Source organism: Arvicanthis niloticus, chromosome 1 (genome assembly GCF_011762505.2).
Source record: "Arvicanthis niloticus isolate mArvNil1 chromosome 1, mArvNil1.pat.X, whole genome shotgun sequence".
NCBI lineage: Eukaryota > Metazoa > Chordata > Mammalia > Rodentia > Muridae > Arvicanthis > Arvicanthis niloticus.
This window is the reverse complement of record NC_047658.1, coordinates 108,938,269-108,952,389: the sequence shown is the minus strand read 5'-3', so window position 1 is coordinate 108,952,389 and position 14,121 is coordinate 108,938,269. Positions and strand designations below refer to the sequence as shown.

Sequence of the window (14,121 nt, the reverse complement as noted above, 5' to 3'; positions counted from 1 at the left end):
TCCTGCAGAGGGCCTCAGAAAAGGCTGTGAATTCCAGCTCTCTCCTCCTTACCAGATGGAGGTGCTGTTCATCATAGATGGGTCAGAGGACTGCCACTCTTGGTACCCTTTGAATGCAAAAGGCTCTGGGGTGGGTGGGGCTCATGGGGACTGTCTTCATGAACTGACCTAGAACTGCTCACTTCCCCTGGTGACAGCTAAGGTGATGTGCCTCCATCATAACCTGTGCTGTCCCCACAGGCCATACTCTGCCCCCAATTCTGCTTTTTCTCATGGGGCAGCAGCACACTGTGTTGAAAGACATCTAGTTGCCTCTACCCAGGACCTAAACCTGCAGTCTTCCCAGCTGGTCTCTGCCTGGAGTTCAGTGCCAAGGACTCTTAGAGAAGGCCATCTGCATGTCAGGCCTGTCAGACCACAGTGTCAGGCTGTGTTTCTGACTTTCTCCTCTACCTTTGTCTGTCCCACCTGACCTCTCTTGACCACTGGATCCAAACCCCACCCAGTCAGCATCCATTCAGTTCTTTCTGTGGAACAGAGCAGGGCTTTCCCTCTATTTTTTTGCAGGTGAAAGTAGGAAAGCAGAGGCTTCTTACTTGGGGCTTCTTACCACCAACAAGGGGAGTCAGAGAGACCAAGGCTTCATTCGGACACCATCCTTACCTCTGAAGGCTTGGTAACCTTCTCCTGCTCAATAACACTCGAATATCTACTACATGCTCTACTGCCCCCCACACTAGCTGCATCTACCTTCCTAGGACCATGGTACCTCCCTTTCCTTCTTAAGCATTTCCCTGACAACTGGTGCCAACTATGGTAAGCGTTCCACTACCCAGTGCATCTTAGTGGTGCTGAGAGGCCAGCCCTGACCCTTTAGTGTAGATCAAGGGCCACATAAGCAGCAGCCACAGGTTCTCTCAGTCACACAGGGCAGCGGGTGTGACACAGTATACTTAAGGCAAACTATCATTGCCCATGCTGCCCTGGCGGCATGGTGGTGAAAGGGGCTACTGCAGAGTGATCAGGGCATCAAAAACATAGGCATCTGGGAGACATCTCCCAAAGAGACCATGGTTGGGGGAACTGGAGAGGGGGAGGTGTCCAATGCCAAAGCTGGTTTTCCCCCAGAGTGTTCTCATATTCCCATCTTTAGTACAGAGACATATTCTCTTGTCCCTATGTCTTTGGTTTAGGCCCACAACTATCTTGTTGTGGCTCTCTGGCCTCTGGGGGCCTTACATGGGAAGGGGGTTTTGTATCTGTCTCCCATCCATCCTTACCCTACAATCTGGGGCTACCCACTTAGTATCAGGCCAACTGTACACTACTTGCTGGGGTGATGCACACTCAGGTGAGGCAGGCACCATCTCTCCTCTGGGGTAAAGAAGGGATGTACATCGGAGCCACACTTCAAGGAGGAGATAGTTCAATCCAATTAGGGACCACAAAACCCTTAGGAAGAGCCTGGTTGAGCCAGGTTTAGTTCACACCTGTCCATCACACCACTCAAGCTGTCCTAGCAGCCCCACCCCCACCCCAGGGCTGCATTTGGAAAAGGTGTCAGACAGTCAGAGCCTCAACTTAAGGTGTGGCTGTTTCAGAGGAATCTTTCTTTATGATCTTGAGGCTGAGAAAATGGCAATGGTGCAGGCTCCTCTATCCCACACCTTCTCCAGAGGCTGGGTCCCACATTCTGCCATTAATGTGGGGTCTAGAACCAAGCTGGTTGTCCCACAAAGAAGCCCATCCCCTCCCCTGGGTTTAAGAACCCTACCTCTTATGATGTGCTTCCTGGTCAGTCCATTGCTGGCAGCCTCCTCATTCAGGACTCCTAACTCAATCATCTCTGGCCCAATCTGACCAGTCCCAGGTCACCCTCAGGTCTAGGGGTGGACATCAGGGCCCAGACCTCCCGTCTGTTACATCTTGTCATGACGGCGGCTTGTGCTGGCCTGAGCTTGCTTTCTCCCTTCACTGGCTCTGCACACTGTGTCCTCCGTGTCCCTGACCAGACTAGCCACAGGCTGGGGCCAACTGCACAGCAGGCATGAGACCTCCCTGGTGCCTGAGCTCTACTGTTCAGAGCGGACTTCGCATGGCATACTCATCACCAAGCTTCCAGTGGGGACTGGGCTCAGAGAGAAGGTGGCTCGCAGCAGCAGACAGCCCTGGCAGAACGATCACAGGGCTCACAAGGGAAGGCTCTGGCACACTCCCTGACACGCGACGGTGGCTGGCACTGGCTTGAGACTGCCATCCCCTCCTCTTTCCTCCCTGGCTGCCTGTACCCAGATCCACCTCGCCCCAAAGGCCTGGCTACAGCTCTCTTAATGGATGCTGCTCAAATGCCTGATCCTTCATCTGGTCACAGGTTTACACCTTGTTTAACTTGGCTGCCCACCTGGACAGATGTGTGTCAGGTGACAGTGTGGAGACAAGTCACTCTCTCAACCTATTGTACTATGCCTGGCCCTGAGTCCCCTACGTGCCTTAGTTTTCCTGCCTCTCTGAAGAACCAGACAAGCAGCTAGATACCCACTGATTGCTTTCAATATGTATCTGTTCTCCGATTCAGGGACACCCTGCCTGGTCCTGTGGCCACATCTGTGCTCTGAGTGTTACCTAGTCCCTCAGGGACTGATCATTCCTGGGATGCTGAGGGAGAAAGAGGTCTATCCCAGGTCAGCCTGTTTCAACTTTCAACCTGAGATATCCTTCACAGGTCCCTGAAGCTGAACCCAGCTGCTGCATGAAGCAGGAAAGGGCAAGCCTCCATGGGCCGTGAGAGACTCACACATCCCTATGGATGTCACATCAGCTGAGACCAGTGGGACCTGAGCTGATCCCCTGGGCCCATTTCCTGGCAAGGCCTAGAGATTAACTAAACAGCCATATTTGAGGGAGAGAACAGGCGAGATAGTTCTCACAGTGTCACCACCACTTAGGCTGAGGCTCAGAAGGGCAGCATCCTAGACCTGGAAGGCCTGTGCATGACAGGGTGACCCCCTTGTCCTCTTTAAAATAAATGCTAGGAGACAAGGAAGCAACAGGAGTCAAGGGGCAGGACCTAGGTCAGAAGGACACCAGCTCCTCTCTTCCCACAGCTCTTTCTCTTCCCCTCTGTCCTTTACCCGTCTCTTGCTGGCTCCCGAGCCTCTTCCCACTGCCACCTTTACCCGTCCCCTTTCAATGCCAACTGCTCCCTGCCCAGTTCAACTAAGCAGGGACAACACAGAAGGTACCCTCCCTCCGTTGCTGGCTAGGAACCCCCTCCCCCCAACACACACACCAGCTCCCTTTGTGTCTTATTCTTTTCTGCCTTCTTTGTTCTTCTTCCTTTTCTCCTTTCATACCTGGTAAGGCACATTTTTCTCAGGAGACCTTCAAAGCCCCCAGGAGCATCCAATATGTTACTCCCCTGGCACCAGCATCTCCAGGGCAGGCCCTCTGTCTTCCCTGAGTACCATCCGGTGGATAGTAGCAGACCCTCAGTGTCACATTCCTGGTCCTTGGGACATCAACCTGCACAGCCAGATCTTAGGCTGAGGTCCAGATCTGGTCTCACTTGGTAACAAAGTCTGAGAACCTATCTCTGCCCACGGAGCCATCTAGAGGGTTTAACCCCAGATACCACCTAAAGCCCCTATGCCTACCTTTAGCTACTTGCCCACATCATCCCCTATGCCCACCTGAAGCCCTTTGCCCTCCTGTAGTCCATGTGCCCACCTGTCCTCTGCAGACCTTGGTGGTCCATCCTGGCATTGTTCTCTGGAGAGATGCTCTGGGCCTGTAGCAGTATCCCTGGGGGGCTGTGCCCCAGCAGCTATCCCAAGGGTCCCAAAAGCCCTTGGGTGTCCCCTCCTGACTCCAGCAGAAACATGGAGTGGGTGAGTCTCTGGGTGCCTTGGCGCCCTGGTTGCTGCTTGCTGCCTGATCTACCCAGCTCTGACGCACCGGCTGGGACTGGAACCGGAACCTCAGTCCTCTGGGCTCTGGCCCTGACACCCTGCCCAGGGGGCTGGGCCACTTGGTCCCTGTACCCCCTGCTGCTAGCTCGGCCAGGCTCCAGGCAGGACAGGCTCTGGCAGACAGACCACCCGGCCCGTGGGGGTGCCGCCCACCGGCCACCCGGTCTGCCAGGGTGGGGCTACCCCACCCTCGGGATCTCGGCCTCCAATGGGCCCGTGGAGCCACGCCTCCCTGGACACTGTGGTTGGAGGCCTGGCTTCCCCTCCCCCCACTGGGCCACCCAGCAGACTGCCAGCCCCATCTGCTACCCTCTGCCACACTGGGATCCCCAAGGACCCAGCGGGCCACATGTTGAGGTGGGAGCCTGCCTGAATAGTCTTACACCCCTGGGGAGCCATAGACAGATGTCATGCTATCTGCTGGCTGATGGGTGCTGGAATAGATGAGACAGAGGCTCATACTACCCAAGGGAGCTTTGGTTGCTACTGCTGGCCAAGGTGACTCCTGGTTCAGACTCTTACGCCAGCATCAACACAAGGTGCTCCTGACCTGACCAGCCCAGCTGCTCTGAAATCTAGGCCCAGAGGACTGCAGAACCAGGTAGCTGGCTGAGAGCCCAGGTGATCATCTTTAACCCTGGCCTGACCTATGGTGGACCTGGAAGGACCCTGACTCTCCTGGGACAGGAAGTGGCCACCTAAATCCCTAGCATGAGGGAGTAGGAGTAAGCCTGGGTTTTGGCCAGTGACATGTTAAGACCCCAATGCACACCCAGACTCAAACTAGGAGACTTGGGGGTGGGAAACATACTATCTATTTTCTCACTCTTCCATAAAATTGGCTTTTTATGAATTTAAACTGGATTCACTTTGCACCTTGGCCTCTGATGACTACACAGCAACCCTTCTAGAGCATGACACAGAAGGGACTGGCAGGCCTCTGCTACCAGGTATGGTAAGAGACCCTTGGGTTCCTGGAAAAGGATCTAAACAAAGGCAATGGATGGGAGGACATAGGTTCACCATTGCCTGCTGGGTGACCTTGGGCAAGTCACTGGACCTCTCTGAGCCTACTTTCTTTCTGTCCAACAAAGTTGAGACCTGTTCTCCAGCCATGGGCAAAGTGGACAGTGTTGGATGCTATAGACATATGGACAAAGCATGAAGGGGTCAGGGGTGGAGGGTGTAATGGTACGAGACGGTAGCATACATATGTCTGCACATATGTGTGTATCAGTACACATGAGGGTGTATGACCCAAGTTCAATCACAAGACCAGACTCCCAAAGATGCACAGCTTAGCATATATCTACCCCAGACACCACCCCATTTCATCTATTTTAGACCCACTGTACACATGGACAAGCATTTCTCCAGCATCCCTCACAAGGGATAATCCCTGGGACCTACTCCCCTAGTCCATCAGAGTTACCTAAGACTTCCCAGGGACCTGCCCCCCTGTCCTGCCCACTGCTTAACCATTGCAGGCCTTGGTCTCTGAGTATCCTTCCACATTTCTTCAGCTCAAGACTTTGAATGGTGCCAAACCTAACCCCCTGCTTAAGGTCTTGCCTTGTCTAGAGCTTTAATGGCCCCATCACCCTGCTTCTGGGTTACCAGGACATCAGCTTGGTGGTAGGACTTGAGGCTCTGTCACCCCTCAGCCACCAGGATCCTGGGATCAGTTTCCCTGCTTGTTACATGGTACTAGTGGGTTGGTAAGATTGATTAAAGCTTAAATTTTGGTCAATCCTTAAATTTCCAGGACACAGGACACCATAAGGGATGGTGACAATGCAGGGTACATCCCAGTCTGGACAGAGGGATGTCTAGCCTGTGTGAGGTGGCCATGCACAAGAACCCCGAGCAAGCTGGGCTAGGCCTGAAAGACTGGCATGAAGTAGACATAGTATTGGTTAGGGGCTTGTGTGGAGAAAGGCTGGGAGACCAGCTTAGACCCATTGCTGGTCTTGACCTTGGTTGCCAGCTAGGACCATGATAGATCTAGAATGTAGGGGTAGCCATCTGCCCACCACCCCATCTGTGCCATCTCACCACTGGAAGCCAGGACCAAGACACATAGAAATGTGAAACAATGCTAGTCACACCCTTCAGGAGCATGGGGTTTAAGCAGCCATGGAGGTGAGCCAGGGAACAGGCCACCAGATGAGCAGAAGAGCCAAGCCTTCCTGGTTAGGAAGGCCATGGCAGGCTTCTTGGAGGAGGTGGCACTGAAGCAGAGCCTTAATGCTGGAGGAGGAACAAAAAGGAAGGGCACAGCAGGTGGCTCAGAGAGCAATGGGCTCTAAACTATTGGAAGTACCTGAGATTTGCAGGTTCTGGGCCTACCTTTGTCTGCTCTCTCATACACTTTACATAGGAGAAAACAGACTCAGAGTAAAGACTCAAAGGCCTAAAGTCCAGAGGCCAGAGTCAGGATACCCAAAGGTTCCAGTGCCTCCCACTCTCAGGACTGTCAGGCCAGTGGTTTTTGGGGCCTATGGCTGCTAGTCCAATCTCGTTTGTAAAGTGGGGGGTGACTGGTTAGTTCCCAGGGACAGCAAAAAGACATGGGGGGGGGGGGGTTGTTGAAGCTACTCTGAGGATAAATTCTCTGTGGGTCCTGGGGACACACAGAGGACGATGGGAGGAAAAAGTGCAGCTGTCTGGCTGGCCAAGATGATGGTTTCATGCTAGGCTTCACTATCTTCCCGTACATGTGCATAGGCAGCCGGGCACAGCCTGTGGGTCACACATCTTGCCAGTCTGGGTGCGGGGGGTACCACTGTCGGCAAGGGCACCGCGGGCACCGTGCCTGGGCTGGGAGGGACCTACCTCAGCAGCTTCTCCAGGCCCCGTTTGCTAGTATTTCTCCTCAGGAGTGCAGGGCCACTCATGCTGCAGGCCTGCCCGTCGACGCTGGTGACCTGGCCTGACCCCTGGCCCTGGGGACACAGCCTGCAGCTTCAAAGGCTCCTGGTGTTCTGGCCCAGCATCTCTGCTTTCCTCTGCCTTCTTCTCCTCCTCCTCTTTTCCCTTCCCTTCTTTATTTTTTCTTCTTCCCTGCCCTGCCCTTCTCCTTGTCCCTCTCTTTGTGTCCTTGTCCCTGCCCTCCTCCTCCTGTCAGTCTGTCTGGTCTCTCAGGCTCTGACACCCCTTCCCTGTCTCCTCCATCTGTCTGTCTGAAGGATGTCTGTCTGTCTCAGCTCCTCCAGCCCTTGGGGGTGGGGGTCTGGGGCTGGCTCCCAGATGGCAGCCCCAGGCCCTTCCACTGTCCCTGGACCCTGTCTCTGTGGGTCTCTCTCCCCTCTCCTTTCTCAGGACGCCTAGCAGCTGCTTTCCTTTTGTCCCCCAGCCCCCTTCTCCGCCCCCTTGGTCTCCTCCACCTCCACCACCTCCTCCTCCTTCCGAGACTAGTAAAAATGTCAGAGAGAAACTCTCCCAGCCCCGCAGTGTGGGGGCCTGGCTGGACCTCCACGCCCGCTTGTGGGCAGCATGGTGGTATGCCCCCCTCAGACCATCTTGGCAGCTTCTGTCATTTCCCACCTCTCTGCCTACCACTTCACTCTGAGTGCCTGGCCCAGAGGTCACCTCCCCATTCTCAGAGCCTCTTGCCCACCTCTGCCTGCCTACTGGTCCCTGCTCTGAGTTCTGCTTTCCTTGACCCCTGGTCCTTTCCTCCCAGGTCTGGGCCTCGGCTGCCCTTGACCTGGCTGACTTCCCCTCCTTGCCCTTTTCTTCTCTGGCGTTTTCATCCTATCTCAGTATTCCTCCTACCTTCCCTCCCCCATTCCTTTCCCTCCCTTCTTTTTCTCCCTCCTTCCCCTCCCTTTTCTCCCTCCCTCTGGGTCTTCATTTTCCCTCTGTTTATTCCCAGCTCTCTGCTCTTGTATAACCTCCAGGGGAGGCTGGGCACCCCAGGAATCTTCCCAGGTCTTTTAGTTGGGAGGTTACTGCCCTCCCCAGAATCTCAGGCTACATTCAGAGCAGGGAGTAGATGCCACAGAGAGCATCTTCCTTGGTGTAGGGAGCCAAAGTCCCCAGAGTGAAGGAGGGTACTGGGGTGCCCTCACCAGCCAGCCCCCCTACTCTATCCTCTGGCTCAGACCCAGGGACAAAACAGCCCAGCCCATTGTTTTTCTGGTTGGGCTTAGTCACTGTGACTCACTGGAGAACACTGGAGGCTAGTGGCTGGGCTGAGGGGAAGTTGCCACAGGCCAGTTTGGGGCGAGTAGGCTTACATCTGGTGGCTTCCTGGATCACCCACACTCATAGCTGTGGATAAGCAGTACTGCTAGACCCATGAGCCGGATGGGAAAACCAAGGCTGGCCAGCAGCGCTGGGCCAGGTCACAGAGCCAGAGTCTGGCAGAGCCAAGACCATAGTTGAGTCTTTGACTGCCAGTAACTGCCCACTGTGTCTCTCTCTACACAGCTGGCCCCTAGTTTTCCTCTATCTCCCTACTTGGAAAATAGGCACGCACGCACGAGTTACTGTGACCTCTAGGTGGGCCAGGAAGTCAAGATTCCAGGAGTCCTGAGGACTACTGAGGATGGAGGTGGGCGTTGGGAGTCACATGAGTGGCTCACTGGTGGTAAGGAGGTTTGCCTTAAAGGTGGCAACACAGACACAGTCGCACATGGATCCCCAGCTCAGATCTGCAGTGACCAAAAAGCTGCACTTGCCACAGGATGAGATCCGGCTGTTCTGAGCATAGCAGTTACAATGCCTCCCTCCCCCAGCATCTCCCAGGAGGAGATGGAGCCAGGGTGTATAGCAGAGACAGCAGAGTCCACTGTGCTTCCTTAATAGCACAAAGACATAAGAAAACAACACACTCTGAAACTCCCTCTGGTGAGTCCATGCTAAAGAGGTCACCCAGTGGGACCAGATTACCCAGGAAACCAGCTTGTTCTTGTGCCTGCATCATAACTTGCCACACCACTTCCTGGCCACTGTTCCTATTCCAGCTAGACAGCCAGGAATGACATGTGGTCAGGGCAATTTGGGTTCAAAAGAAGGAAGAATGTTTCCAGACAGGGGAGGGCTGCCTTAATCGGTAGTAGTTCTCCTGAAGAGATGTGAAATGATTTAAGGTTTTGAAGCCATAACATGTAAAGAGGACAGAATAATATTGGCCTTACTGTTTATTATTTTTCTACCTACCCACCCACTCATCCATTTATCCATGCATACATGGATATATATACCTACCCATCCACGTACATACTCATTCATTTATCCACCTATCTACCCATATATCCATCCATCCTATCTTTATTGTGCTTGTATTTTTATGTATTATCTATCAACCTATCAAGTCTTTATCATGCTTATCCATCCCCTTACATGAATATAACATATCCTACTACTCAGTTACTTCAAGCAACTGATCTACATCTATATCTACAGCCATGTCTACTTGTCTTTCATTACATTTCCCCAATGAAAAAGAATCTGTCAATTGACCAATACATCCATGTACTCATCCATCCATTCATCTTCCTATCATTCCTCCATATACTCATCCATCCATCCATCCATCATCCATCCATCCATCCATCCATCCATCCATCATCTGTTCATCTGTACTTCCATCTATCCACTGATCCACTTACTTATTAAGATGTTATTTAAATATCTTTAAAAAAATTTAATTTATTATTATTAGGGGCGACTGTGAGTATCACAGTGAGCATGCAGGGGTTAGAAGACATCTTTGTGGAGCTGTTTCCCTCTTTCCTTCATTACATAGATTTTGGAGATCTAACTCAGGATATCAAGCTTGTATGGCAATTACCATTTTACCACACTGAGTTATTTCATTAGCACACTCAGAAGAAGTGTTCAGCAAGCCTGTTGGAGCACAATAACCTCCCATTACATACTAACTAATACTAACTACATGTTCACCCTTCAATTTGTATGTGCATTTGTCTAACCAGGAACGTTTCTTCAATCCATGCCTTCATCTCCAAATAGTCTTCTGCTCTTATTTTCATCCATCTGCACAGATATCTATGTTTTATTTAGGCACTTTTCATATTCATTCATAAATCTGTCTAAGACATCTTCTAGGAAGCTGCACATAGAGCTGCACACATCTCTGTGTGTGATACTGTATGCGTGGTCATCTGAGCAAGTCAATAACATTATAGGAAGTCAGCCTCCAACCCAACTATCATTACCTTCTCGTCCCCCACACATCCGAGCCATCCTTCTACTCACATATCCATGTAATTATCCACACACTTATACATCAGACTGTATGTTTATTCAAGAAGCACGAACTGAATTCCAGTAACTTTTCATGCACTGGGAATTCAGAACCACTCTCCAGGGTTCACAATGGTGACATTTCAGTGGGAACAAATAAGTAAACATGTATCAACACATTCTGGATAATGGTTAATGCTGCCAAAGGTCAGGGTAAGGAAATAGGGGGCACCAGGGGACTGAGATGCTTTGTATGATAGTTAAGGAAGGAGAAAAGTTTAGTGGGAGGAATAAGTATTTCCTGGTTTAAGAAGGATGGAGAGAGACTGACTGATTTCCTCACAATGGGAGAAAGTATTCCAGAAAGATAGTACAAAATTTATGGTGTCTTTTCATACATCTGTATCTTCAATAGTTCACCTCATATCAATTTATCAATTTCTTGACTTGTCATTTGTTTGCCACCCTCAAATCTACTGTTGTATCTATTTATCCATTATTTATTTACAGTCACAATCTGCCTGTCTTGATATTATATCTCCCCAGTTCTTTAACTATGTCCTACCTATCTTCTCATCATCTACCTATTTTTTTACCCTATGTGTCCATCTTCCAACACATCCATTTATCTATTCCCTGCATTCATTATCTACCTCTATCCATCCACATATCCACTCTTGTGCACTCATTCATCCATTCATCTAACCACCCACTTACCCATACACCCATCTACCCACTTATAAATCTACTCATCTCCCAACCAGCTCACCAACTCATCAATGCAACTATCCACACAGATCCATCCAACCACCCACATATCATCCATCCATCCATCCATCCATCCATCCATCCATCCACTCACCCATATATCCATCCACCCACCTATCCATTCATTGGTTCATCCTTTCATCCAGCCATCCCCTATTCATTTACCCACCCATCTATCCACCCAGTCAGTCATTTATTTACTACCACACTCATTTACTCACCCAATCATCCATCCATCTATCCCTCATCTATCCATCTATCCACCCACTCAACCACCCACCCACTCACTCACCGTATATGCACCTGTTCATCCATCTACCTACTTACTCATCCACTTACCTATATATCCATCCATTCATCAATCCATCCATACAACCCCCATCTACGTACCCATTTATTCATTCACTCATTCATATATTCAACCAACATTCAGTCATCTATTCACCCTCCCATTCATCTGTGTACTCATTTATCCATCCAACTATCTATTCATCCATATATCCATCTATCCATACATCTATTCACCCATATACCCACCCACTTATCCATTCGTCCACCCATCCATCCACCCCTATATATTCATACCATCCACTCACCCATATATCTATCCATTCATTCATCCATTTACCCCTTCATTCATCCACACACCCAGTCATTCATCTATCCACCCCTCATCCATCCACCCCTCATCCATCCATCCATCCATCCATCCATCCACCCACCCACATATCCACTCATCCATCCAACAACCCACTCACATATTTATTCATCAATCCATCCACCCCTTCTTACTTACCCACATACCTACACATTCATCTATTTACTCACACTCTCATTCATCTACCCATCCACCACCCATGTTCCTACTCATATATTCAGTCATCTACTCACACATTCATTCAACCACCCATCCACTTATTCATCCATCTATTCATCCATCCAATCACCCACTCACCCACCCATTTGCCCATATATCTATCTATCCACCAGTTCATCCACCCACTCATCAATACATCCATCCACTATATAACCATCCCTCCACACCTATTCATATATCAACCATATATCCATCCATTTATCCATTTTACCTCATTCATCCACTCACTAATATATCCACTCATTCAGTCATTCATTCACCCCCTTCATCCACCTATCCATCATCCATCCATACATCCATCCACTCACATATCTTCTCATGTATCCACTCATTTATCAATCCATTCATCTTTCCATTCATCCACCTACTCATTCATACATCTACTCAATTACTCATCCATCCAACCATCCATCTATCCACTCATCCATCTACCCATATATGCATCAACCTTCAGTCATCCACTCATCTCCCATTCATCCACTCACCTATTTATCAACTCATCCATTCACCCATCCTTCTACTCATTCATAAATCTACCCACCCACTAACCAACTCAACAATTCACCTATCCACCCCACATTCACCCAACCAGCCATATATCCATCCATACACTCACTCTCATATATCATCTGCCCATCCATCCATCCATCCACTTCTGATTGATACATCTACCCATTTATCCATGTATTCATCCTCCCACACACCTATATATCCACCTATCCACCTACTTATCAATGAGTCCATTGACCCTATCCATCTATCTGTTTATGTATCCATTTATCCGTGCATTTACTGATCTATCCACAGATCTATCTACACACTCTCTATCCACCCACCCATCCATACATTCATTCATCTACCCACCTTGCTGTTCCCATACTTCCTTTTTCATCCACCTTTCCCTATATTCATATTTTTTCCACTACTAATTCTTTTCTTTTATTTTCTTATTTCCTTCTTCTTCCTTTTTGAATGACTAGACATGGCTGAAAAGCTCATGGCTTGAGAATAAAGCCCCTGGAGGTCAGGTCCCTCTTATAAATAGACCCTAAACATAACTTTGGAAGCATAGATCTTCTCCCTTTTCCATACATCTTCATAACCCCCAGCAGATATACTCCAACAGACATGTTCACATGTGTACTATATGGAGAAAGACACAATAAGCCTACTGGCAGAGGGGTCTGGGATAGTGGCTTTTAACAGTAATGTGGATCTGATTTACATAATAGTTACTATCCAAATGTTTCCCCACACTCATCAGCTCCATGTGTTCCCCTTTCCAAGCAAGGTCTGGTGGGCCAGAGCTAAGGGTGGGGCCAGGGAGCCGGGTGTGGTGATGAAGCCAACTGTGGTTGGAGCTGAGACTAGGAGAAAGGGTAACAGAGTCTTTCCAGATTTCTTTGGAATAAACTAGCTATATTTATCTGTCTTGAGTTCTATTGCTCTTTGGGGCGATGTTCCTGGGAGAGGAGGGAGAGGTGGAAGGTAGAGGAGAAGAGGAGGAGGAGGAGGAAAGGAGAAGAGAAAATAAAAGGAAAAAGGAGGAAGAGAGAGGAGGGGAGAAGGGAGAAGAAGAAGAAGAAGATAGGAAAGGAGGAGAGAGGGGGAAAAAGAAAAAATGAGGGAAAAGAGAGGAGAGGAGAAGGGAAGGTAAAAGAATGGAGGGAAGGGAAGATAAGAGAAAGAAAGGCTTTCCTAAAGGCTGCTTTTAAGAAAAAGGGTACAGCCACCTTGGGGTAGGAAAGTGGTTCTCCTTCATGCAGACAGAAGGATGTGAACCTGAGAGGACCCATCTGCTAGAGATGGAACCCCATCCTCATGTACTCATCCAAAGGGCAGATGGTAAAACCAAGGCTCTGGAAGAAGAATTGGGTGTAGGATCCATACTACCCATGACAGACAGGATCTCCTAGACACTCTAGACAGTCTTCCCATAGCATCTGGTCACACTGGGCTGGGGTTTGCACTGGCCATATCTATACTAGTCATAGTCTACCCTGTTCTACCTCTGAGGTGTCCTGATATGAGGAAGGGTTCAGAGGGGGCAGATGCATCTTGAATTTGCAGATTGCTTCCTTTTGCCAATCGATAGGGGCAGACAGTCTTCCTTCCATGCCAACTTACAACTTCCCACCTTGGAGGTGGTCAGCAAATGGAGTCTGGTAATACTGGCCTGGCCACAGGACAAAAACAGGGGCTTTCCTGACTCACCCTATATCCACTCTCAAACTCCTACACTCTAAACCATAGTCCCTTGCTTTTCTGCTAGCTCCTTGGTGCTGGGTAGGA

At 49.8% G+C, this 14,121-nt stretch overlaps 1 protein-coding gene across 7 annotated transcripts in view; it reads right to left on the bottom strand.

Moving 5' to 3' along the window:
- Lsp1 (lymphocyte specific protein 1) overlaps positions 1–14,121 on the bottom strand; it is a 41,349-nt gene that overhangs the window by 23,111 nt on the left and 4,117 nt on the right. The window contains exon 1 of one of the 7 annotated variants that reach the window (XM_034507524.2): positions 6,804–7,309. The exons of 4 other annotated variants lie outside the window; for them this stretch is intronic. In XM_034507524.2, coding sequence (XP_034363415.1) covers positions 6,804–6,865 — 62 coding nt within the window. In that variant the 5' untranslated portion in view covers positions 6,866–7,309. Of the gene's footprint in view, positions 1–3,353; positions 3,383–3,689; positions 4,009–6,803; positions 7,310–14,121 lie in introns of those variants that run through there. 2 more of the 7 variants (XM_034521555.3, XM_076913755.1) reach the window with 2 other exon arrangements.